The 27952-nt window shown below is 40.1% G+C and overlaps 1 protein-coding gene across 2 annotated transcripts; it reads left to right on the top strand.

The window, feature by feature from the left end:
• Positions 1-1177: 1177 nt before the first annotated feature.
• MAK (male germ cell associated kinase) lies at positions 1178-27952 on the top strand. 2 transcript variants are annotated; one of them, XM_072328492.1, is made up of 15 exons: positions 1178-1216; positions 5500-5839; positions 6864-6918; positions 8939-9060; positions 10104-10183; positions 10687-10819; positions 10914-11085; positions 15040-15207; positions 16444-16764; positions 18242-18432; positions 18974-19104; positions 20160-20291; positions 22449-22523; positions 25432-25560; positions 26464-27952. In XM_072328492.1, the coding sequence occupies exons 2-15, from the start codon at positions 5739-5741 to the stop codon at positions 26613-26615; spliced, it is 1962 nt and encodes a 653-aa protein (XP_072184593.1). In that variant the 5' UTR covers positions 1178-1216; positions 5500-5738; the 3' UTR covers positions 26616-27952. The 2 variants fall into 2 exon arrangements, with proteins under 2 accessions (XP_072184593.1, XP_072184595.1); XM_072328494.1 differs by lacking the exon at positions 1178-1216 and adding an exon at positions 1262-1355.

The raw sequence follows: 27952 nt of genomic DNA, 5'->3' as shown, positions 1-27952 counted from the left end.
GAGGTGTGGCTGGAAAGCTCCCAGACGGAAAGGGACCTTGGTGTGCTGATGGACAGTCGGCTGAATATGAGCCAGCAGTGTGCCCAGGTGGCCAAGAGGGACAATGGCATCCTGGCTTGTATCAGGAATGGTGTGGTGAGCAGGACTAAGGAAGTCATCCTGCCCCTGTACTCAGCATTGGTGAGGCCTCACCTCGAGTACTGTGTCCAGTTTTGGGCACCTCAGCACAAGAAGGACATGGAGGTACTGGAGCAGGTCCAGAGAAGGGCAATGAGGCTCGTTAAGGGCTTGGAGAATCAGCCCTATGAGGAGAGGCTAAGGAAGCTGGGGCTGTTTAGTCTGAGGAAGAGGAGGCTGAGGGGAGACCTTATTGCCGTCTTCCAGTACCTGAAAGGTTCTTACAGTGAGAGTGGGGCAGGTCTCTTCTCACTACTGACTTGTGACAGGACAAGGGGAAATGGCCTCAAGTTGCGCCAGGGCAAGTTTAGGTTGGATATTAGGAAGAACTTCTTTACAGAAAGGGTGGTTAGGTACTGGAATGGGCTCCCCAAGGAGGTGGTTGAATCACCATCCCTGGATGTGTTTAAGAGCCGCTTGGATGTGGTACTCAGGGATATGATTTAGCAGAGATTTGTTGTTGTGGTATTGTTTTGTGGTTGTTTTTTTTTAAGAGATAGGCTACTGGTTAGGCTGCGGTTGGACTTGATGATCTTCAAGGTCTTTTCCAACCTGAGTAATTCTATGATTCTATGAATACAGCACCTCCATGGGCTTGCAAGAATCCATAGGCAACACAGCCATCAGTGGGAAACGGATATGCAGATCAAAATAACCTAAACAAAAGCAAAGTGAAGTTCACACAACACCGATTAATTTCTGCATACCCACTGTCACTGGCTGGAAAGCCGTTTGCAAGAAGCCCACCTTTTGCTGGCATTCCAGCCAAGCATCAACACCTTTACAGACCGCAGCCAAAGAGGGCTCTTTCAACAGCAAATTAGCAGCGAGCGTGCTCATATTCCCGTGTAAAGCAAGCAGGCACACTATAGCCTAAAAAGACCTACTACAACCATAATCAGGCTCGGGTTTTTAACACTCCCCCCCCCCCCCCCGCCACCACCACATGACCACGGGGACGGATTCCTCCGTAGGCCCTGCCCACTCGCGGTGTCTCCCCGGCAACGAGACGAAGCGGCGGGGCGGCGGTTCGCGGCTGGTAAGCGGGCGGCGAGGGGCTGGGGGGGTGGTGGGGGTCAGCGGTGCGGGTTAGGAGCGATGCTTCACACTGAGGCTGTGTGTGGGATGTGTCCTGCGCCGTTGTGAGCCGGCCTGCTGAGCTTCGCACTGGCAGACAGGTTGGTGAAACGGGGTTGTGTTATCCCTACCTGCCTGCTGTCTCTGCTGGGGGGGTGTATTCCGCTTTACGTTTTAATTCGGGCACCCTGTTTAACGTGTGGCGGTGATGCGTTTGGTAATGTGTATTTCAGGTATGGCAGAAATGCAGGGAGTTTGCTGTTATTAATTCCATTTTAAACTGTAATGCGGGTATTTAAAACCACTAGTAGTGTTGCTTAGATCTTGAAAATACGTAGCAGTTCAGATTTTCCAAGTTTATTTGTCCTCTATTTGTCCCCTGCTTTCATCCTTCTGTAATCCTGCGTGAGGAGATTATAGGTAGCATGTCATTAAGAGTATAAAGCCGGCTGTTGTTTGCAATAGGATTTCCCATCTGTTTGGGAGACAACTATTATGACAACTCTACAAAGTGTGCAGATTGTAGCAAAATTGGTTGTCTAGAGCGTGGAAACATGGAATCATAGAACAGCTTAGAGTGTATGGGACCTTAAAGCCCACCCAACCACACCCCCCTGCTGTGGGCAGGGCTGTCCCCACCAGCTCAGGCTGTCCAAGGCCCCATCCAACCTGGCCTTGAGCACCTCAAGGGATGGGGCACCCTCAGCTTCTCTGGGCAGCTCCATCCTCCTACAATTCACTTCACTTTGTGTTTTGTGTTTGTGTGCGCCTATGCATAACATACAGGCACAGTATGTCATTGCTTTAGATACTGTAAAAATGTGCATTGGAAGATCTTCAGCGAGTTGTGTATGTAAATATAAAATGTCTCTGTGTGTGTATGTGTATAGATATATTCACACACACAACTCTAATGATCAGTAAAGAGCAAGATATGACTAGCTAGTATATATCTTAGCTTGGCACAAACACTTATCATCTGCTTATTGCTGCAGCCAACAAATGATCTTGTAGAAGAAATGATGTTCAAAGTATTAAAGATGAGAGTGCATTGGGGAACTTGAGGATGTAAGATATAAATATGAATTCTAAGCCAGTAGACTGGAAAAGTATATATGAAAGTCCAATAAAAAATAGAATGATGATTTTCATTGTCTGTGACACGGGTCATCTTCTGTGCTTCCTGCACTGGATAAGGACACCAAAAGAAATTGAAGGGTCCTGTGTATAAGCACCTGACTTTGTGGCTAGTTCCACTGCCAAAAGTTTGAGGGGTTTTGGCAATGGAGTGTCCCGTATGGCACTGGGCTTGCAGGCACCAGTTTGGTTTCAACTCTCAAAGTGAAAGGAGGGACTTTGGGGAAGAGCTATCAGGGCTTTTTGGCAGGGCTTTAATCTAGGTTCAAAGATGGAGGAAATTGGATAGTGAGCCTGTCCGTGATTAGGTGTGGGATGGCATAGCAGTATAAGAGGGACAGGGTACTAGCTGGGGCCGTCAACCTGCTGCCACGAGTGTGCTGGCAACACTGCAGCTCATTTGAAATCTTAGGACAGTGAGACAGGACCTCTAAGACATTAGGAGAAGGCAACTGGGAAACTCAGGGAAAAATACTTCATAGGAAGAAGGCAACAAGGCGGGCTGCCTAGCTGAAGTGCCTCTACACTGCTGCACACAACTTGGGAAACAAACAGGAGGAGTTGGAAGCTGCAGTGCTACTAGAAAACCAAACCATTGTGTAGGTGCTGTCACAGAAATCTGGTGGGATGATTCCCATGACCAGATTGTGGCTGTTGACAGCTACAAGCTGTTCAGAAGGGATGAGTGAGGAAGGAGAGGAGGAGGCATTGCCCATTGAAATAGAATGTGAAGAGATGTCCCTGAGGAATGGCCATGAGCAAGTCAAAGGCCTTTGGGTAAAAGTTAGGGGCCTAGACATCAAAGAAAGACATGTGGTTGATGTCTACTACAAGCTGACTGATCAAGCAGAGCCTGCTGATGAAGCTTTCTTCCTCCAGCTACAGGAGACATCATGATCACAGGCTCTTGTGCTACTGGGGGACTTCTGACATCTGTTAGAAAATTAGCACGGTGAGCTGTAGGCAGTCCAGGAGACTCCTGAAATGCATTGAGGATAACTTCTTGAGTCAAATATTAGACAGCCCCACCAGGAAGAATGCAATGTTGAACCTGTTGCTCATCAGTGCAAGTGAACTGATTGATGTCATCATGATTGGAGGCTGCGTGGGCTGTAATGAACATGCAGTGGTGGAGTTCATGCTCCTGAGGGATATTATGCAGACAAAGAAGAAAATCCAGATGCTAAATTTTAAGAAAGCCAACTTCTACTTCTTCAGGGAGTTAGTCAACAAACCTCTCTGGGAAACTGTCCTGAAGGGTGAGAGAACAGATCAGAGCTGGCAGATCTTTAAAGAAGCTTAGGACACAAGAACTCTCCATCCCCATTTGTAGGAAGAGAGGGAAAGGAAGGCAGGAAACCAACATGTGGCAGAACTGGGGCCTGCTGGTCAAACCGGAGAGCAAGAAGAAAATATATAGGCAGTGGAAGCAGGGACTGGCAGAGTATAGGGATGCTGCTAGGCTGTGTGCAGATGGACAAGGTCCAGCTGGAACTGGACTTGGCAAGGGGTGCAAAGAAGAAAAAGAGAGGCTTCTACAGGTACATTAACCAGAAAAAGAAAGTCCAAGAAAGCATACCCCCCTTAGTGAGCAGTACAGGCAGGCTGGTAACAATGGACAAGGGAAAGGTTGACGTATTCACAACTATTTTTGCCTTAGTCTTCACTGTGCCCTTCACACCCCACAGCAGATGGGTCAGAAGGTAAGGACTATGGATCCCATAGCTGTAAGTCCCTCCTGCTGTAAGTGATGATCAGTTTCATGACCACCTGAGTAACCTCACCTGGAGCACTGCATCCAGATGTGGAGACCTCAGTACAAAAGAGACATAGACCTGTCGGAGTGTCCATATTGGGGACACAAAAATGATCCAAGGGATGTAGCACCTCCCCTGTGAGCACAGGATGAGAGAGCTGAGGCTATTCAGTCTGGAAGAGACGGCTCTGAAGTGACCTGATAGTGAGCTTTCAGTATCTGCAGTGGAAATGCTAAGTCGTGACTTGGACCAGTTATTGAGCACCTCCTCAATTTTAAAGCAACAAGGTAATAAGTGAAATGATATAGCAGGAATAAAACAGAAAGGGTGATGGACCTAACCACTACTACATAAGATTAACTATAGTTATTAAGAAAAATTACATCACCAGTAGCCCAAAAGCTTTACCATACAGTACTTTACTGACTCTTAACCAGTGATTTTACTTTACTGTAGAAATGGGCTTTGGGGAGAATGGATAGAAATTGCTTTATATTCCTTGGTTACCATACTGGTGGTTGTCTGATGCAAAGGTGATGAACTGGGATTGTCCACTAGGTCGCTTATTGCTGGTGTCATGACAGTTGGTGCAGGATTCCTCCATGGTAACAGAAGCAACAGTGAATGATAAGGTGTACCTTATGATGTCTCCAGGGATGCAGCATTTCAAAGTAATAACAGCTTGGAAACATCAGTGCTTTTTCCAATCAGATGTTTCTCTTACTGAGCAGATGCCTGCTCCAGCTTGTTGCTTTCACACTCCTAAGGGGCCAATTTTATTGTTGCTCTTTGCCAGACCCGTAAGTTTGTTACCTACTGAATCTGAGTGCCTTAATCTGTTTGGACAGCCTGATTTGTAGCTAATTCTGGCATGAGGATAAAGCTGTGTGCTGAATTTTGCATCTCTTGCTGAAGTACGCTGACAGTGCATGCCAACTCACTTGAGTTATTCTGGATTTTGAAACAGCAGAGACACGAGTTAAAGATAATGCTGGGAGTAGGTTAACAGTAGATGGTTGATATTTAAGCATTTAGGTTACAGTAAATAAATGCTGCAGTCAGTAGTTGTAGAGCCAGGAAAATCTAACAGAAACTTCTTTGCTTCTGTAGGTCTAGGGAATTATAACAGTGATCTTGACTATCTGTTCCTTGCTTACTCTGACCCTAATCCTAGACTTGGCACCTTTAGGGGGCTGAAGGATTTAAAGGAACTAGTCACACTGAGGTGTTCTATTTTAAAGAACACAAATAGATCGCAGGTTACTGTTACAAAGAAATTGTAGGGTGTCTTTTGCCTAAAAAACCATAAAATTACATATTTGGCTATTCACTTATGTTGTTTTTTTTTCAGGATCTACTGAGAATTACCATGCTCTTCTACCTCCCAGTGGATCTCAAAACACATGCAATTCAGAGGAGACTGGTGACCATCCTGCTGTGTTATGGGGAAACATCCAGCAACCTTAGAGAAATCTGCTTCCTGACAGCCTGAAAAAAAAAAAAAAAATCAGAAGGCAAAAAATCCTTTAAAAATAGAGAAGACATCCAGAATTTCATAAGCCATTGCCTATTGTAGTTTAGTAAGACAAAATGAACCGTTACACAATCATGAAGCAGCTGGGTGATGGCACCTATGGCAGTGTCTTGATGGGAAAGAGCAATGAATCAGGAGAGCTTGTGGCCATCAAACGGTACGTAACGTCTGCGTAAAGGTACTTGGAAAAGCTGTAAGATTTTGACATTATTGCCCTATGCTGTCTATGTATAAGAAAAAAGAATGTTTCCCTTTTCCCTTTTTTGAAAGGAAATTACCATAACAAAAGATATTTATTTAATCTACTTGCTTAACTGAGCATGGCTCATACTTCCTTCTAGTACGTCAGGAGACACATTCATTTGTGTAACCTGCAGGCAAACGGTGCAGTGTTTTGTGGGAAGTGTTTTCCATTCTTGGTATCTCAGGATGTAAAACTGTGTGATTTTTGCTGTTTTTGTTGTTGTTGTTTTCAGGTTGGGAGTTTAGAGGGGGGGATAGTTTTGAATGAAGATGAATGCTTCTTAATTGAAATATAAGTTTTAAATAGCTTCTCTGTAGCGTTTGGAACTGCGGAGAAGTGCAGTAAGGAACATGACATTCACAACCCAATTCCAAAATCTGAGTAACACCTAATTATCTATATTTTTACTGAAGGCTTCCAAGTAAATACAGCAGTCTATATACGGTGTAATCACTTTTATGTATGGATATTGCTTGAAATAATGGCACTATATTTAATTATAATTTCAGGCAGTTAAGATACTTTGCAGATTTCACAAATACAGTTTTCTTGTTCTCCTATGATGTGTGACGTGGGCAAAAAGAAGTAGCTTTTCTTGTTTCAAAATCCATGTTTTATTTGCAGTGTCACTGTTGCTGTCCTCCTTATTAAGGGCACAATTCAAGCAATGCAACAGGATTGTGCGTCCTTGATGCTTTAGAAATACTTGATAGTATAATTGTCTCCTGTTAACTACTCAACTAAGAATGTATGCAACAATCACAAAGTAATTAAGTTTCTAATAAATGTAAGAGTTATGTTGCTGAAAGGTATTGTGGAACGTTTTAAATTTGGTTCAAGAAAGAGCTACTGTTGTATTAAGAAAATAACACATCTGGATCTTGTTTTGTTCTAAAAGAATTCTCTGTCACTGAAAATATTTTGACTTTTATTTCAGAATGAAAAGGAAGTTCTATTCATGGGATGAGTGCATGAATTTGAGAGAAGTCAAGGTAAAATGGTGAACATACTTATTGAAAATAAGTGCCTGGGTAGGTTTGCCTGGAGGAAAAGGGCATCTATGATGCACAGGCATCAAGGCTGAACTCAGTGAACTCTTTAAGTAGGAGTCGCAGGCTCCACAAAGCTGTGTGTTTCTGAAACTCCTAGAGTTGCTTCTGTTTTGTGGAATATCCTGCTGTTCTCATGCAGCGGCCATGTCTTGTAGCCAAGCCTTTTGTCTTTGAGAGAAGAGAATTATTTTGACTTCTGTGTGTTTTACCAGCTTGCTCTTGCATGTGTTTCTGGGTGTGTATCCAGTTCTCATATCTCGTATCTGGGGCATTTCTAGAAAACACAGGAAATCTTGGCTACCCAAGAGACAGAATAAGGCAAGGTTTTCAAGGCCAGGCTTTAAATTTCAAGTCATCCCATGTTTCAGGCCTCTAATTTTCTGTAAATACAAAACTCCCCACCAGAGGAATTGAGCGTCCTTAAATTGAGTATCCACAGTTTAGGTTTAACTTACTGGAAATAGCACATAATGTCTCCAAAAATGAAACCTGCAAGGGGACTATCCTTATTTGTAAAAACAAAAAGCCTTTGATGCTGTCTCTCATAGTATTCTCCTGGAGAAGATGGCAGTCCAAGGCTTGAACAGGTTCACTGTTTGCTGGGTAAGGAACTTACTGGATGACCAGGCCCAGGGAGTGGTGGTGAATGAAATTAAATCCAACTGGTGACCAGTCATAAGTGGTTTTCCCTAGGGGTCAGTACTGGGGCCTGTCTTGTTCAATATCTTTATTGATGACCTGGATGAGGGCACTGAATGCACCCTCGTTAAGTTTGCAGGTGACACCAAGTTGGTGGAAAGTTTCTATCTTTCCGGGGATAAAATCACCCTACAGAGGGATCTGGACAACCTGGATAGCTAGGCTGAGGCCAGTGGTATGAAGTTCAACAAGACCAAGTGCTGAGTCCTGCACTGTGGTCACAACAACCCCAGGCAATGCTGCAGGCTTGGGGCAGAGCAGCTGCAAGTCTGTGTGGAGGAAACAGACCTGGGGGTGTTGGTTAACACTTAGCTGAACATGAGCCAGCAGCATGCCCAGGTGGCCAAGAGGACCAATGGCATCCTGGCTTGTATTAGAAACAGCATTGCCAGCAGGAGCAGGGAAGTGGTCATCCCTCTCGTGTTCAGTTTTGGGCCACTCACTACAAGACGCTGAGGCCTTGGAGCGTGACCAGAGAAGGGCAATAAAGCTGTGAGGGGTCTGGAGCAGAAGTCCTATGGGGAGCAGCTGAGGGAGCTGGGATTGTTCAGCCCAGAGAAAGCTTAGGGGAGACCTTATCACTCTCTACAAAGACCTGAAGGGAGGTTGTGGCAAGGTAGGGATTGGCCTCTTCTGCCATGTGACTAGTGATAGGACCAGAGGGAGAAGCCTCAAGTTGTGCCAGGGGATATTTAGGTTAGACATTAGGAAAAAACTGCTCTGAAAGAGTGGCCAGGTACTGGAATGGGCTTCCCAGGGAGGTGGTAGACTCATAGTCCCTGGGGGTGCCTGAAGAAATGTTTATATGTTGTACTGAGTGATGTAGTTTGGTGTGCAGTGTTGGTGGTATGCTGGATCTTGAAGGTCTTTTCTAACCTTGGTAATTCTATGATTCAAACAAACAAAAACAGTTGCTAGGCTTTCTTACTCAGTTTTGTAAGCAAAAGCTGTTAGGTGCAGGATGGCCTTTCATTCTAGGCAGTTAAGTTCTTGTGTTATTCTTTACCTCAGCTACGATGTAATCCCTACAAATAGAATTTTAAGCCACTGTTAATATTTCCTGTTTTTATATTGAAATTAATTTAAAATGCTATTTTGTTGCTCTTAGAGGTAAAGGGAAATTACAAGATAATTAGAGGCTACCTGACAGGCATGATTTGTTAATTCCTTGCTAGTAACTTTTATGCAGTACAAATGCAGCTGAGGTAAGGAGATAGATAACTTGACAGTGACTGAAACCCTGCTTTTGTCTCTGTTACAGTCTCTGAAGAAGCTAAATCATGCCAACGTAATAAAATTGAAAGAAGTCATAAGAGAAAATGACCACCTTTACTTTGTGTTTGAATACATGAAGGAAAATCTCTATCAGTTGATGAAGGACAGGTATATCTTTCTCAGAGAACAAGTAGTGTGCTATCATCCTTTATCTATGTTTCTTATACTGTCTTGAAGGACATACTGGAATTTTAGGCTCTTCTTGCAGCCCCACTGATGTGAACGGGATCTGCTGCACTTGCTTACCTCAGGGTAAAATTCTGCATTGCTTAGTGTAGCAGCGTTGCACATTGTAATACTTCTGGGAGTAAGACTTCATGAAGTTCTTAATGTGATAACTTGCATGTCTTTAGTATTTATTGAGCCATAAGAGAAATTCCAGATACTTTTTTCTTTATTAGCCTTCATTAACACATGAAGGATTGGACCAATGCCACTCATTCTGCTTTTGCTAATGGATTTGGCTTGAGGTGGGGGTGATCATCTTCTCATGAACATGCATGAGTGTACAAGAAGATCATTATAAGTATAGTATAATAATATATAGTATTATAAGTATAAGTGATGTGTCAGTGTCGGAGAGACAGCCCAAAGCAATGCTTTCATGGGGGACTTTAGATCAGGACTTGCTATTTTAATACCATTTTTCTTTGAATTCTTTTTGCCTTTACTGTGCTTTGTTCAGGTTCTGTCATATACTTTTATCTCCTTGTGCACAAAGCCTTTAGATAGCTGTTAGCAATTTAGTGTGATGCTAACTTACAGCTGGGAAGCACTGCTCTTGCTCAGGCTTCCATAAGAGTACCACTGGGTAGCACACATACAATGGTTCTACGCAGGGCAGTCTCATGCTTGCTCTAATGCGGTGTGTGCATGCATTTGGTCAAGCATATTACAGGGCAGCCAGATTAATCTGCAAGTAGACATCTCTCTGCGGAGGAGCCACTCTGTGGTAAAGATAGTGAGCAAAATTATGGCTTGGAAGCAAGGGATATTTTTGACACACACTATGTGAGTTTAAGTACGTAAGACTTGACGAGTCTGTTTTAATCTGTTTGAGACATACTGTGAAAAGTGAGGAAACGTGTGTTCTGTCTTACAGGAAAAATACTGTCTTATAATTTTGTGAAGTTATTAATCTTTCTTCACAGAAACAAGTTGTTCCCTGAGTCAGTCATCAGAAACATGATGTATCAGATATTGCAAGGGTTAGCTTTCATCCATAAACACGGTAGGTCTGATGCTAGAGTTTGCCTGTATACTGCTTTCATAAGGAAAGAGACAATGTACAGTAATAAAAGTAACAAAAATATCTATTGAAGGCTCTTAATTATCTCTAGTAAAAAAATATCCAAGCTGTTTTGAATATGGTGTGTTTTTAAACAACATCTGAAGTTACCTCTTGTAATCAGATATGCTTTCTTTTTTAGAAACACTGATTATTCTTAGTTAAATGTTTACTACTTTTACCTTACCTTAGATGCTGTATGAATAAACAAACTCAGGAAGCTCAAAGGTTGTACAGACATTTTAAATTGAATTGAAGAATATGTGACGTAATAATCACTGAAGGTTAAATGTGTGTGTTGGAAGTGGGATTGCCATTCATTTCTGTTGAATCAAAAATAAAACAACCCAAAAAACAAGCCAATATAAATGTTGGATGACTGTTGGACCTTGTTATTTAAGAAATGATTATACAATTTACCGTAATTTCTCTTTACTTTCTTGTAGGATTTTTTCATAGAGACATGAAGCCTGAAAACCTTCTTTGCATTGGTCCAGAACTTGTAAAAATAGCTGATTTTGGTTTGGCTAGAGAGCTGAGATCTCAACCACCATATACAGATTATGTGTCCACCAGGTGGTAAGTATATGATGAAGTTAACATATTATCTTAATGAACTACCTTTCTCTGGTTACTGTTTTAATTTATCTATTACTTTTCCCCCTCCTCATAGGTACCGTGCTCCTGAAGTTTTGCTGCGATCATCTGTTTATAGCTCACCTATTGATATATGGGCAGTTGGCAGCATAATGGCTGAATTATACACACTAAGACCCCTTTTCCCAGGCACAAGTGAAGTAGATGAAATCTTCAAAATTTGCCAAGTATTAGGGACTCCAAAGAAGGTAAGACTTCTAGAACTCATGCAATAGTACTTTAAATAAATACATAAAATGATTATAGAATATTGAATGTTATTGAACTTCCAGAACATACGTATACGTTTGTTTTAGTAAATTCACTGGGAAGTTAAGTTCTCTCAGCTGTCTTTGTAGACATCTGCTAAGGCACAGAATACTGGACTTCTGTAGTGTATGAGCATCTGTTTTATATCCTACTATTACATGTAATCCTGTGCTACTCTATGATGAAAGCCAGATGAAGTTGTTCAGTTAACTAAAGGCATGCACATCAGAAGAACTGGAGAAAAAGAAGAAAATTAGTCTTAGGATTTCATGTTGCCACACCTGATTAGTTTTCCTTTCCCAAAACTTCAGTTTTTCTAGACTGGTGCCTAGAATTTGGAGCTTGTGGAAGTTACTCTGCATAAGTTGAATGTGAAATTTTCTTACTTTTTAAACATAGAAGAAATACTCGATCTTGAATACAAATCTATCATGTAGTATCCTGAATGACAAAAAGTAATAAAGGAAAATGGTTTCACAATATATTTGGCCCTTTCAGAAAGTAATTAAGACCTACAAGGGAGGTTTGTGTAGTGCATGTAAAAATGTGTGCAGTTATGTTTACTTCTGTTTAAGTTTTTGGGATAAGGGTATATGAACATAAGAATTTGTTTTGCGTAACAAATACTTCCTGCAAGGTGTGTTGTTTGTTTTTTATACAAACTAAATATGCTTAATCCTTGAATTACAAGTGTTATGAGCTGTACTGAATGAAGACATGAACTAATCAGAATGCAGCAGCTAAAATGCACAGGGACACACAGAAACACAGATTAAAAAGCTGAAAAGATGAATCGGTGAGTTTGCAGAAGTTGTTAAAGAGTGTTCAAAAGAGAATGAATTCCTAAGAAGTACTTAAAACACGTGCAAACCAGGAATGGGAGTAAATGAACACAGTAGCCTGACAAAAGTCAAAGAACGTAATGGCAGAAAGCAAAGTAGGATGAGGAAAAAGGGAGTGCGTAAGCAGGGACAGGCTTATGCCAAGCCTTGAAACTGAGGTGTCTAATGAAGCAGTAAGATGTTAGAATCAATTGGAATAAAAGAGAGAAAATAAACTTACCTTCCAAATATTGAATCAATTGGGGGGAAAAAAATAGGCAATATAATAAAAATATGTTTGGGGAAGAACACTGTGGTGACTAAGGTAAGAGATGACAGATGCAGTATGGGCATCTTGTTCACATAAATACCTGTGAAATTGCTGACTGGACTGAGTCTCTAGACTTGGAAAAGCGTTGGTGTTGTGCCAATATAAAATAAAGTGTAAGTCTCATACAGTAGAGGAGCTGTGGTCAATAGAGATTTGAGGAACAGAAAACTTAAAACTAAAGTAGAGTAAGTTTAGCTAGGAGCTTAAGGTGGTGGGAAAACATCTAAGAGAACATACTGAGAAACAGGTGCAAGTTTGTGACAGAGTATGAAAGGTCAAAGGTGGAGATATATGATATATATATATATATATATGTATGCACATAACTGGTGGCAGTGAGAATTGAGTCTAGATGAGCAGGTGAAAACTGTTACGTATAAAACAGTGCTTTCTATAATCATGCATCAAAAATAACGTGCAATGTGTAGCAGTATTTTAAGAATTGAGTTTTCAAACCCAGTTGTTAATTCTTTCTTGAGCAGCTCACAAGTCTAGGATAATAAGAATGTTTTGCAGCTCATTAAATTATTATCTAAGAAAGAGAACAACACTTAAGTTTCTAGAACATTTTCAGTGCATAGCACAAGTCCTGGGCATGCAAGCAGATCAGAGGGAGACTTTTAACAGTGTGTAGCAGAGCAGTGTTGAGGTCACTGGTGTGATTCTGTAACTTTATTAGTAGTTGAAAAGAAGCATATGGCTGGTTGCTTTAGAAAGGAGGGAACAACACTGCCTGAATATTTCAGAACATTGTAGCCTCTTGTAAAGACCCAAGGGGTTACAGGCGCTGAAAGTCAACCCTCTAAGATCAGAAAGCTGTAATTAGTTGCTTTGTGCATCTGTGGACTCGTTTATTCCATTAGCTTGCCGTAAGGAATGACAGGAGTTATGCCCAGAAGCTGTCTTTGTTCCAAACTGCCTTTCCTTTTAGTGGTTTAAGTCTGTAATACCATGCTAATGACTTCTGTTCATTGATTTGGTTGCTTTTGTTTTTTGTTTAACAACTTTCAGTAGTGACAGGCCACTACTTTGCTCTATTTTCATAGCCATTTTACAAAATTATTATAGATACAGTTCAGTTATTCAGTTCAAATATTGGCTGTGCTTTGAGAAAAGCCTGTTTAATGAAAAGGTCAATGATGACCTGAAAAGGAGAGATTTATGAAATGCCATTTGGCCAATGGCATCTTAGCTTGTATCAGGAATGGTGTGCTGAGCAGGGCTAGGGAAGTCATCCTGCCCCTGTACTTGGCACTGAGTACTGTACTTGGACCTTGAGTACTGGGTACAGTTTTGGGCACTTCAGTACAGAAAGAACATTGAGGTTCTGGAGCAGGTCCAAAGAAGGGCAACAAGGCTTGTGAAGGGCTTGGAGAATATGCCCTGTGAGGAGAGAGTGAGGGAACTGGGGCTGTTTAGTCTGGGGAAAAGGAGGGCTCTCTTCCAATATCTGAAAGGTGATTGCAGTGAGAGCAGAGCTAATATCTTCTCACTGGTGACAGGACAAGGGGAAATGGCCTCAAGTTGCACCAGGATAAGTTCAGGTTGGATATCAGGAAAAACTTATTTACAGAAAGGGTTGATGAGCACTGAAATAGGCTTCCCAAGGAGGTGGTTGACTTACCATCCCTTGATGTGTTTAAAAATAGGACTCGATGATCTCTTGAGATCTTTTCCAGTCCTAGGATTCTGTATTCAAAAAATGCAATTATCAAGCAACTAAGGATTTCAAGTCCTACTTTGTGAACTTTAAACACTCTCACACAAAAACCCACCAAGTTTTCACCTTATGGTCATGATTTTCCAATTTCAGTAATGTTTGGTTATAATTAACTCACTGAGTGTCTTAATGGTGGAATCAGTGATAGATCGAGTGGTTACACATCTGTTCACATCATGGTTGCACAAACATGGTAGGGTGGTGTAATGCAAAAGAGCCAGTGCTTCTGTGTAAGCTTTACTGATCCCAAAGAAAATACACAGATGCAAGTTAATACCCATCAGTTTAGTAGGGAGGCATTTGTGTTAATGGGGCTGTTAGTGAGCCAGTCAGTCTCTGCTGAGTCCTCCTTACAGAGAGTAGCAAGCTTGTAGCATGTTCACCCTGGGATTACCCCCAGCAGGTAATGGTGGCAGACAGCCTAACCTCCCCTTAGTACTGTGGCCATGGATATAACAGCAGGAAACAATAAAGCATTGCATATCAGGATAAATAAGATCCTTTGTAGAAAGCAAGGATACTTGGTCACAGCTGCCAAGCAGTTTCTCACAAGCAGGTTTCTTCTAGCTGCATGCAGAAACTGAAGGCTGTTAACTTGTGTTCCCAAGCAAACATGAGCCCTTTCTCATGGGCAAGTTACCTGTTCAGGCTGTGATCTGCGTTTTTCCATGCAGCTGAGTAGAAAGGCCTCAACTCTGGTATTGCCATATAGGAAGTACATGTAATAGGTGGGATGTGTCCTGATAGCTACTGGAATCTCTTCTCCTTCAGAGAGTACATCCAAGTGTTGTATGCACAAAGACAGTTCCCCCTTAACCTACAGGAGAGCTCAAGAAGGATGGCCACTTGAGACTGATGCTGCATTGACTGGTGCCATAGTGATTGCAATGAATTGCTTGTTTTTCACTGTAAGAGATGGGACTACACAGACCAAGCATGATTTAAGCTACAGAAAATACAACTTGATCTAATAACTCAAACACACAGAGTCTTTTCTTAAACTTGTTTTTCTTTTAAACAGAGTGACTGGCCAGAAGGATACCACCTGTCTTCTGCCATGAATTTCCGTTTCCCACAGTGTGTCCCTATAAGTTTAAAAACTCTCATCCCAAATGCAAGCAGTGAAGCCATACAGCTTATGAGTGATATGCTGAACTGGAATCCAAAGAAGAGACCTACGGCAAGTCAGGTCTGAGCACCTGGATTATTAAGGATAAGACTGCATCATCTTGCATTGGCAAAAATTGGTAGCGACAGAAATAGAACTTGATTGTCATAATTCCGAAGGCCAGAGTACACTCTTGAACACTTCAGTGGGAGATGCTGAAAACAAGGCTTTGTTATTGTAAAGCTGCAGATGGAATGCAGTAGGGAGAGTGCAGGATAGTTCTTTTATTTTTACTAGGAAATGGGCCGTACAATGTACTGAGTGGTAAGGGAAGAACTTTGAGAAGAGCATATCAATAGGTCGCTAAGGTCATGTTTTTTCCCTAGGTTAACTTGCGAAAATCAGGTGTTTCAAAGATATACACATCCTGCTTCTTTTTTCTTGAGAATGTACACCTAATAAAATTCTACTTAGAAGGTATGAGAGGAGAGTGCAGCTGGGAAACAAAAGGAAGGTAATGGGTTTATCATAGGTGGACATAATGGAAGTGATTAAGAAGTGGTTAAGCAGGTGGTGCAAAGCAGAGCAACCATGTCTGTCTACTTTATAAAGCATATATATTGTTACAGTCACTGACATCAAACTGTAGCGTGGTGCTATATATCTCTATGCAGAATGCTGTGTGACAACAAATAACCAGGTTCTGCCTGAGTTGGCAAGGAAGCAGCTGCAGCAGTTGTGCAATCCTTAACCAAAAGGGAAAGTTTAATGCATGTTCGTAGAAGAGGGTACAAAGGTTCAAGAGCAGCTGAGGCAAAAACTTTCTTTGAGGACTAACAAAGAGTAGGCATTGACCCGGGAGTGGCAGCAAGAACTTGTTCCACAGGAACAGGAAGAACTGGTGTATTCGTTGGGTATGTAAGATAGTTAGCAGGGAAGTATGCAATAGAGAACCAAGAATTATTTACTACAGTTGAAACAACCTGTTTTTAAGTTGTAATTTGTTACTGTGTGAACACGGAACAGAGTTAAATGTAAAATGCACATAAAAACACAGACTTCACCAAACATAGAAGGGAAGAAAAAGGCTTCTATAACATGTACAGGTGCATCCATCTTACTAAATTATATGGTGGAGAGAGCTGAAAATGCAGAACCGAGAGGTGGCTAGATACATTTACACACGAACTTCTTATGCATCTGTCTTTCTTTACTATGATAGAGATTACTCAGATGCTTCAGAAACATGCTCATATCCTCAAAGAAGTTGCCAAAGTCAACTTTTGAAGTACAGATTGTATGTTATTTCTTCTCTAGGCACTGAAGTACCCATACTTTCAAGTTGGCCAAGTTTTAGGACCTCCTCCACAATATCTGGAGAAGCAGACTCCTATTAAACCAGTGCAGCCAACAGAACCAAAGCCAACTTTACCTAAACCGGAAGCTGTACCCAAGCCAGAACCTTTGTCTTCACCTGATGAACCTGACAAAACACAGCCACAGTCCCTGTCAAAGGCCAACCACCAGCCTCTCCAGCAAATTCAGTTGCCTCAGAATACAGCTAACCAGCAGATATCAAAACAGCAGCAGCCACAGGCACAGCCATTTTTTCCAGCTATCAGTAAAGACTCATCCATGGTAAGTTGTCTATTGGGGTAGTTTACCCTGGTTTTGTGAAACTTACATATCAGGCTGATTCAATGGCAGTGCTTGTGATTCTTAGAGAGGTCTCAAGGTGTTCATCAGAGATTTTGGATGAAATCTTACTCCTCCTGTACTTTGGCCTTGACAATAATTGTTCATAAATGCCACCCAAAAGCAATGACATGAATAAGGCATGATTATGAAGCTAGGAATGCCTGTCTCTAGGGAGAGAGATCTTATAAAAGTCTAGGAGAGAGACATGATCGCATTTTGGAGTTGAATATCTGATTGTGACTCAATACATTCCCCTAGAAAATTCGCAGGTAATGTATTTATGATGACTGAACATGGAGTCACAAATACATATTACTGATTTTAAAGCAATTTTGAAACCAATTCTCAATTTCCTTCATCAAAATGGAAAGCAAGACTGGATATTTTTCCTCTGTTCACAAGACTGTGGTTAGACGATGTATCAAAACACTTAAGAATTATTTGTCTTAACTGGAGTTAGCACTGCACTGTGCCCTTTCCTTGCTCTGGTTTCATCTGAAAGAGCACACTGTGGTGGCTGCTGAGTGATGGACAAATGCTTGGGGCTTGGCCAGGCTGCTCAGCAGGGTAGAGTGCCACCATGATGGCATAGGGTTGGGGGCAGATGCATTGTGTGCTGTGCTATGGGTTGGACATACCTGGGTTCCTTGTAACAACAAACTGTTTTCTTTTATAATAGCTTTTACTGATGTATTGTTGCAGTAATGTGGTTACAACAACAATCATTTACTAAGCTTTGAGAAACAATTTGCAAAAACATTGGTTAGTATACATAAAAAAAAGAAAAGGTAAGGACTTTCATTGCATCCAGCAGGAAAATACCTGAGCAAACTACCTTTTGTCATTAGTTTCCTTGATTACCACCTGCTGGCTACCAGTGAATAGATGCAAACTGAGCAATGCTTTGAATAACATGGACCTTGCAATTTCTAAGCTCATAAGAATCTTGAAAGTAAGATTTTTAGCTTCTGACAATTACTGTTCCATTGGCAGATTCAGCAAGATACAAGAAACAGGCTGAGTGCTGAACTGGGCCTTTAAGCAGTATGTTAATTGAACACATCAGCTAGATTTGAGCCATCTGAAGTTGGCAGTCCAAAAGGGCTGCACTCAAAATACCTACCAACTTTGTTATATATTTTGTGCTTAAAATCATTAAGGTTATGACCAAAAAAGGCACAACACAATGGTTTTTAAATCTATATCTATCTATCTATCTATCTATCTATCTATCTGTCTATCTACCTATCTATCTGTCTATCTACCTATCTCCTTCAGTGTTCTTAAGTGGTAGTAGTGAACTATATGTAAAATAGCAAGGTTTAGAATTTAATGTTTCTTAGAATTTAAGCTTTTAATTAAAGTTGTATTTTTTTGGTGTTTGTTTTTTTGGTTTTTTTTTTTGTATTTGAAATAGAAACAAGCAGCTAGTGGCCCCCAGAATGGCACACTAGGTTCTAAAAGTTGCAGGAGACGATGGGGTCAGACTTTGATAAAGGCTGCGGACAGCTGGGATGAATTGGATGATGCTGAATTTGGAATGTCATGTTCAAAGAAGCCTAGCATTGCACTGTTAAAAGAAAAGAAAAACAAGGAATGTCTTTTTAGGTAAGTCCTATAATTATAAAATCACTTGTTAACAAAGGTTTTTGAATACACAGTGGCCAGTAGATTTATAGATTGGTTAAAACAGATCTGCTAAAATTTAACTCGCTGAAACTCTGCAATAGTGCAAAGGGCTTTGTGAACAGGCCAGCTTTGAGTACAGTGTTGATGTAGCACCAGTAACATCTGTAATTCTATCTGTAACATAGATGTCTATCTTGTTTTTAAGAAACAGTGATTTACTGAAGTAGTACTTGATTTCCTGTGTCAATGAAGCTAGGGAAAGTTCTGCCACAGTTACTTAGTTGCTTTTAATTCTATATATTATACACACTTCTTTTTTGTTTCTTCCCCACCCCCCCGCCCCTTTCATATTCTCATGATGTATGAGATTTAGCTGTTGCTTTCTGTGGAAATAAAGTCTACTGATGAAAGCAGGATAAGAGAAGAGCGCTGCATCCTTAAAGCAGCCTCAGCTCACAGCATTTCTAAGGTGGACTTGTTGGTTACACAGCTTGAACATTTTGATTTATTTCTTTTTCAGTGTGCCAGAACCAAAAGCTTCACATGGTATCCAGCCAGGAGTGGAAAATAAAGTTCTGATGAGAAATGATTCTGGAAGAACCAATACATCAGCAAAACAGTACTATCTAAAACAATCAAGATATCTGCCAGGTAAAGGGAAAAGTCAACATGTCATGGAAAATGCAAACAGTGAACTATCTATATACATGTATGGGAAATTGGTAATCACAGCCTGAACCTCTGATTAATCAGCTCAGGCAAGTGTCAGGTCAGCTGTGGGAGCACAGGTGAGAGTAATTATGCTGTGCTCCCAGAAGGGATGGAGCTTGACTCCACCTCCTCTAGACCTCATTTAAGGACTGATCACCACTAAGGCAGCATCTCTTGGAGATTGATCTTTGTATCATTCCTCCTTACAATACAGTACGTTTAAACTTCAGATCTCACATTGGATAATTCTCTTTAGCACAGTGATAACTTCTAAGTATGGAATCACTTCTTCATTGCTTAATAGGATGCCCTAATACTCAACAGTTTGCCCAAAAGAGGGGACAAAAGCTTTCCTATCTAAAGATAACAAATAGGAAGTTAATCTACATACCTTACATTTTTATGCATACTTATAATACTTCTGTTTTTATTAAGTTTCAATGAGAATGGCATAATAGTTTAAAAAATATTTTGCACTTAAGAGAATAATAGTTCCAAGAAGCATATTTGTTATTTATCTGTATTAATATAGCTCTGTTATCACTAGGTATATAAACTGCTTTCATGCTGTGTAATCCCATTTACTCACTAATGCTCATAACATGCTGAAATAAACTTTTGTCCTCCTGTTAAACTTATCCTCTGAAGAATTAGTTTATTTTTAGTCTTGAGAACCTCTATCTTCAATTGGTTTATTTCATTTCTGCTAACTGAGAATTATAAATATCAGGTTATGATTTTATAGACACCAAGTAAGTGCAGTAAAGTTACTTGAGAAATTCTCTTGAATGCATAAAAACGGCAGATCTCAACTGAAAGTTAGATACATTGAGTTGAGAAATATAATCTAATCAATGGATATTGTTCTTTGACTTACATTAATGTTACATTATGTGAGAAATAGTTCAGTTTTGTTTGATCTAGAAATATCTAATTTTTCATTGATTCAATTATATTTGGAAATTAATAACATTTGCCATAATTTGTTTTCTAAGGTGTAAATCCTAAGACTGTCTCCTTAGTAGCAGTCAATAAAGAAGGATCTCATGGAAACTGGAACAACCAGCTGTTTTCCAAGCCATTGGCACATGTTGGAGAAGGATTGCCTTTCAACAAAAATAATACAGGTAGAAGTGTAATAAAAGCTGTCACCTTGTTTTTCATCATACTTTAATTAAGACCTTCTAGTTTAACTTTTATTGTCAGCTTTAGCTTGTAGGCAAACTTTTTCTTCATTTAAACACAGACTCAAAGCAATCTTTTCTTAGCTAAGCTATGTATTTTGCCTTCAGAGCATAAAGAAAGTACAGTTTAGCTCTTAGAATAAAGTTCTGTCAAGATAACTTTTGTCTGCAATCCTCTTAAACTAATTATCTTACTATGATTATTTAAGCAAATAGCTCAATCTCGCTACTGCCTGGTCAGTGTGATGTGGAACACTGTAAAACAGCGGTCTCACATATGAAAAAAACCAAGGTGTTGGGTGCTAAGCCCATGTGATCAAAATACTGCCTAACGTCATTTAGCAGATGAGAAGTCCCCTTACTGCAAGTCCCTTGCAGAAAGTAAGGTACTTTTTATACTACCTTTTGTGGAAAATGCTGTTATCAGCATTCTATAGAGTGAAGGCTAAAGCTTAAACAAGTTAAATGGCTTACCTAAGATTTCACTATGGAAAGCATAGGACTGGAGACTAAAATCTACCTTCTGACCACTGATAGATCCATCACCCTCTGATAGGAGATCACCCTAACAGCTTTGAAGCCAGCACGAGTCACTCCCAACATTGATGCTAATGACCATCTGTAGCAGAAATGCTAAGTCAGGGCCTGAAGCAGTGATTGAGCACCTGATGGGAAGGTAGGGCCAACCCAGGGGAGCTCAGGTGCCAGCAATGCACCTGAGTGACCAGAAGGGGTGGAGCCAGGATCCACACCTTCCCAAACCTCATTTAAGGATTGGCAGTGGAGGTGAGGGTATCTCTTTGGAGATCTCTGCTTACCTGAGTCCTTGTAAGGGTAAGCAGCTTTTTTTCTTTTGTTTCTGCATTCATGGCTGCTGTATTTGGTCTCATCCTTGTTTGCTGCAGTCTAGGATTGTGCCACCCTGCTACTGTTGATGTACTTTCCATCACATTATGTCATTACGCTACCTGACCTAATATGTCTGTACAAGATCTTTAGAAGGCTTGTTTACATGCAGCTGCTGCATGCCTTTTTAACAAAACTTTAGTAGCCATCCAGTAGTGTTATCAAAACATTATTTTCCCTTTGGAAGTCAGGTGAAGTGTAAGTTGTTCATCCAAACTGATGGAGAGGGCTTAAGGAATGGAAAGGTAACAGCATCCACTGGAGTGATGGAACAGGACAGTCTTCTTTTAAAAGAAATCATCGTATGTGTCTTTCAGTTTTCAGAAACATTATGGCTCTGTGCCTTAGAATGAATCGATTTTCATTGCATGGGGAGAGGCACAAAAAGGCAGAGCTGATCCATAAGTATATATTAGGGAGCTAGACAGCTACGTACTGAATTTGGCTGTAAACAAAATCAGGTAAATGCCAGTAGTAAAATCTCACTTTTGTCTTACTGTCTTAATTTGACTATCTACTAAAAATTTAAAGAAAAATAATCTAAAAATGTTGTATTGGAAAACACTTAGCATTATTTCCATTGGTATCTTAAATTATACGTGCTAATATTTCACGTACCAGGCAGGCAACAATACTTAAGGCAGACACATAGGAAACCATGATAATTGGACCACAGATCAGAGAAATATAGTGCATGTATGATGTGTGTAGTTCTTTGTCATACTGATAGGATTGAAAGCTGACACTGTGCTGCTTGGTGTTTAAATAACTATGTTTAGTTTCTTCAGGTGCTTTTATTTTTTCCGTACCCACAATGCTGCTCTAGGGTGAAATAAGAACAGATAGCTACAAATGCTTAATTTTAAGGAATGGTAAAGCTGTCATCAGTTGACTTAGCAAGTACTGAATGCTAAAACTTGTGATTTATGTTTTTGTATGTCTAATGTGACTGTGTTGTTGGTGAACTAGTTGCTTTTTGAGCTACTTTCTAATGAATGAAGATGTAGTTTAAGTAACACTTCCTGCTTGTAGAAACAAAGGAGTATGAGATTATAATTACATCAGTGTCAGCTATTCTTTCTTGATCTGCTTTTCCTCATTTCTTTGGTATCACCTAACCAGATTCTTCATCTACTTTCTCTATATAAAATTCTGTCTTTCCATCTTTTTCTCTCTCATTCTCCTTATCTACAGAAGAGAACTTAATTATACCCATTGAAAAACTATCATGCAAAGAAAGATTGAATGAAAAATTAGAGGATCCAAAAGGTAATTTATAGCAATTATAACCTGGCTCTTTGCACGTTTCATATTTGTTTTGCATTGTCTCCCCAAAAATACACCTATGGTGAGGATTCCAAAAGATCACATTCTTTGTTCTCAGTTGTAATATGTTTTATCAAACTTTGCTTTCTTTGTTGTGCCTGCTTTTAGTCCACTCACCTATGAGTTAAGCTGTAGCAACTCCTCCAGTGACAGCAGCAGGGAAACAGCAGAGATCTATCTCAGTTCCCACAGTGTAACACAGTGTGAAAAACAGCTTCTACCTTGAATTTTATTCTTTGGAGTAGTCACCTAGATGAACTCAAGTAAAAGTTATCCACACAAGTAAGGTCTGTTTGTTTGTTTCACTTCTGAATCTACATCTAAGTTGTGTTATGCTGAAGAAGAGCAAGTCGTTTCCCTTTACATGTGGATTTACTCATTCAGGCTAAGCTATGTTGTCAGTATGCTCTTTGAAATCCAAGAGAATAAAATGACTACATGTATAATTTCAAGTTCCTTTTAAATGACATTGGAATGTTCCATGAAGTGACTTCACAACTTTTCTTCTGGAGAAGAACTGATCCTAAAGGAGGAACACGTGTATCTCTGAAGGATTGCTCACTCATAGTATTGTTTGTCACTTGCACCACCGACTGCATTCTTATTCTTTGCTGATTACACTGATTTTACAGTACTGTGATTGCAGAGATTTAGGTAATTAACCTCAGTGTAAATAGGTGAAAACTGAGGTTTCCAGGCAGTTGTGTTTATATCTAAACACACTCCTCACTACAAGCATTGTAAAGCTGGAATGTTTCACCTCTCCCTCCATTTCTGGCACCTGAGGTGTGTACTGTATCCCTTTGCAACTACTTGTAGTTTGTTCTCAACTTATTGCCCAGCTTGAATGCTTCAATGACTTCATCCCTTGAGAAGAATTGGTTATGCACTGAGGTATGCTGCTCAGGCCATGCTTACGCTTGCTGGCACTGTAGCTGTGTTTGCTTACACATCTGCTGCTGGACCTCCTTGATGCTGATCGACTTCTACAGCAAGAACTTCTGTTCTGCATAGCAGCTGCCAGAGGTAAGGAACGACCTACTGCGTACTTCTCAATATGTGTTTTCTAAACATCAGCAGCCATAATTTTGCACTGAATTTCCTATTTTTCTTCTATCCAAGGAAAAGACAATTCCTTCAGACCTCTCAGTTTCACCCAGGCTGTTCTTCTGGCTGTGCTTATCCATTTTCTGCAGAAAAGCTCGTGAAGAACATCAGAAATGAAGAGGTAAAAGGAAGAAATAAAATGGTAGAGAAATTTTTGACAGGTAGCTTTGCAGAGCTGTAGATAAGAAACATGCAGAATAAGTCATTTTGAGGTTACATTTAGGCCTGCCATGTTCTTACTTTTAGGTCTTAGAATGTTAAGGTATCCTCTGACAGATCAGAATTATACCCTGTCAAGCATTCCCAGTGAAAAGATTAGAAAGTAGGGATAAATAGATGCATGTATTTGTATGCAGACAAGGGAATGTAACACTAAAATTGTTGCTTTTTGTTTTTCAGGCAAAACTGTGAAAAAGAAGAACTTGCGACTCTAAGGATGTTATTATTTGAGTACTTTATTAAAGCTTTATTTTCCATCAAGACTTGTGTGTCATCCTTTACTCCACTGGAGACTGGCATCAGCTATAGAATGGGAAGCCACCTGGAGTCTCAGCTGTTGACAGGACTTTGGGGATATGGGTGAAACTGAGTCAGTTGGCCCAATACAGCTGTAACAAGCTCAGGATACATTTGTGGTTTGTGGATAACCAATTCTGCATCTTATGAGTCCACTGCACTAGTTCTGACATGAGCACTGAAGACTGAAGGTGTTAGTGTGAAGAATGCTTTGGGATTGCACTGGGGCTGGTGATATAGGAGAAAGAACAAACTTTGTCAATATTTTACTAACTACTGTTGGAACCATCCTGAAGGTTAAGATGATGCAAGTGTTCATATGTGGTAAAGGTCAAGCTATCAGGTATGGCTGTAGTTCACAAAAATTTAACATTACTTGATATTGAAGCAAAATAGAGAAAGCACTTCTTCAAATGTGCTATCACACAGGTTTTTAAGACTGTGTGATGACAAGCATGGAGAAGATAGACAGGAAATCTCCTTGGAGCAGTCTAAATATCTTAATTGTTTCCACACCACTGTACAGTAATTTCAGTAATAGTTCTGTGTATAAATACACAATGTTTCTCAGCTTCCTAATGATAGAATGGAAAGGATGATTATGTCAGTATTCCCAAGGCAACACTGCCTTAAAGAAAGTTGGGGTAAAAGCCAAGCACAATAAAATATCAGGCTTTAAAAGGGAGGGAAACCAGATCTTTTGTAGCAGCCCTTTAACCAGGGAACTGGCTAAGTCACTTCTAGTAGTGTACCACCACTGACTGCAAGAGGAGTTCTGGTTCCATTTTAGATAGGTCTAAGTCAAAGATGTTGAGCACAAGAGCATGTTGACTTTCAAATATGTAAGTGCTTAAACCTGCTTCCAGTAAATAAAAGGTAAGACCCTGTGTTGTTCTAAAACTCAATGAAAACTCTTGATATGCAATGTAAATTTAATGGAAGTATTAATGAACTGGCATACCACTCTATCTTCATCTCTGCTGTGCTATAGGAGCGGATGTACTGGAGTATACGTACTTGTAGAGTTTGTTAGGCCTTTGAAAAGGTCCAACTAAGATGCAAGTAAAAGGATATCTACTTCTTACCCCCAGACAAGCACTGGGGCAGAACAACACTCGTTAGTCATGTGATCGTGCAAATTCGTTTTGAAGTGACTTTAAAAAAAACATATATATGCAGATTTTATGAATGCAACTAAAAATATTACAGGAGGTTTTAATACCAACAGGAAATCCTGACTTTGTGGGAGGTGCTGCTTACAACCCACCAGGAGGATACATCCCTTCCTTTCATAAGAAAGAAGTTGGATCAGCTGGACAACGGATACAACTAGCTCCTATTGGTCCACCTGTATCTGGTAAGATACATCTTAGCATACACACGTCAGTTTTTCTTAACACTAGGATGGAAAGCAGATATGTTCAGGTTTAGGCAACATCAATATCATATTTAAATGGGCTTAGAGGCATTTTCTTGACAGACTATATTGTCACATGTGGCAGTCCTATCTGAGTCTTTAAGTATAACGCTATGTAACGCAATTGAATAATGTTGAAACATGCCTAGAGTGGTCTAAAAAACTTCAAAAAAGGTAAATACCTCCCCCTTAGGTGACTCAGTAAATTCACAAATGATGTTACAGATATAGCACATGCACTGTATTAAAATGAATTGTTCTGTTCTTTACTAGCCCTATTGGGTTGCTTTGCAGCTTTGGTAGTAATATTTTAAGACAGGCTTTCACTGTCTTCATCTCACTGTGTTAACTATGTAAGTGATGAGTGTCATCTCAGTAGTTGTACAGCACTCGTGTAGCCACGAAATATAACAGGAGTGCTTCCTGGAGTGAAAACATAGACATTGCCTCATTATAGAAGAGCCAAACAACATGAGTTTATTTATGTTACTGGATGCTTATTCAAGTGTTTGAGATAAAGAAGAAAGAATACTTCCTTTCTATAGCAGTTTTGTGATAGGAGATCAAAATTCAGTACAAACCTCCACAATTGCCTCAGTGTTTTCCAAAAGAATTCTAGCAAAACAGGTATCCAATAGGTGAGAATTACTAGTAAGATACATAAACTCTAGGAAACATTAGCCTTATCTGTAAAACAAGGATATCCAAGATAGCATGTTGTTTGGTATCTGATGTGTTAATATCCCTGAGCATCCCAAGTCATCTTTCAACTCTCATTCACACCTGTGCAGTAGTAAAATACTACTGTAATTATCACTAATTCTAAGTTCTTGTTCTTTTCAGATTATTCCTGGAAAACCAAAGCTGTCCGTGCTCAGTTAGCAGGTCCTACTTACAATTCAGCAAAAAACATGAATATTTTAACTCATGCGCCAACAGTTCAGCCGGTACATGGAAGAACAGACTGGATGGCTAAATATGGAGGACACAGATAGAAAACGCCATCCTGTGCAGATATTGTGTGAGCTTTGTTCAGTTCTCCTGTGTGAGAAGCCTGCAACACCTCTTTGCTCTACTCTTTCTTAAGACTATGCAATAGTAAAGGTAAGAACAACCAACCAACCTTGTGTTCCACTACCTATGCACAAAAAATGAAGTCACATAATATTTGAAATACTGGCTATAAAGTGGGATTTCAGAAAGTATTGTACAACACATCTTGCCAAATCTACTATGTATTTATAAGCAACGAGAAGTAGATTTCACCTAGTATTTTTCTATAGAGGACTTTCTATCAGCATACTCTCAGAAAACAACTGCTGGAGTTTTTTGCCCTATGCAAAGTCTGCCATTGACATAAGCTGCTTTCATGTACACAAACAGCTTGAACTGGGGCTACAGCAGAGCAGCACCGGGCTCCTAGCTGATATACACTGGTTCCTTCCTGGAAACATGAAAGTGAAAGCACAGACTGGGCTTTGTGAAGAACACCAGCATCCCACAAAGGTTTCAGAACTCACTTGTACCTAAAGAGTCGCTCAGGGTCTGCAGTGTATAAATGCAATGAGAACTCCTTTGTAGCTGGACATCAACACTATGCTAACAAACTGCACATATAAGATCTGAAAGCATGTGCCAGTAGCAACACTGGAAAACTGCTAATCAAGTACTGAATGCTGCAGTTACCTCACCAAGCTGTAGTGAAGCTTAAACCTAGGCTCTACTGTTAAAATTAGCTTATGACCATTTTTAGTTGAAGATCTGCAGGGATTCACGTTTCCCTTGTCAGAGGTATATCACAGCACCGTCTTAAGGAATCCAAATAACTGCAGTTTCATCAGCTGTTCTAATGGTGAATTAGCCAAAAAAGGCATAAGCGGTTGGTAAGCATCTTACTGGGTGATGACACTAAGCTATAGACTTCTGTAACTTAAAGAGGTCACATGAATTATGTGAGGGAGGAAATAAAGCTGCTTTTCAAAGAGGTTACTTTCTGCTTTAGATCTTCAAGGCCAGCTTAAGTCCCCAGCAACACACACGAGCTTTAATAATGCAATACCTCAATGTTTATATGATCATTTCATACTTTCCTTGGTACCTATGCTAAGTTTTACAGTAATATCTTGCAAAGGACCTTCCAATGTACAATAAATATATATATTTTTTATGTTGATCTAGGCTACTTCTGTTCACAGCTGGGTTTAGAATAGATGTTTTGGACTTCGTAGTATTAAACCTGCCATTTTAAAATACAAAATGAGTATGTTCTTTAAAGATGTGAAGCTAGTAATTATTACTTTAGGCACTGTAAAAAGAGAAGTAGTTGTATGAT

This window comes from Excalfactoria chinensis, chromosome 2 (genome assembly GCF_039878825.1).
Source record: "Excalfactoria chinensis isolate bCotChi1 chromosome 2, bCotChi1.hap2, whole genome shotgun sequence".
Taxonomy (NCBI): domain Eukaryota; kingdom Metazoa; phylum Chordata; class Aves; order Galliformes; family Phasianidae; genus Excalfactoria; species Excalfactoria chinensis.
Note: the sequence above shows the minus strand (reverse complement) of the source record. Positions and strands in the feature narration are given on the sequence as shown.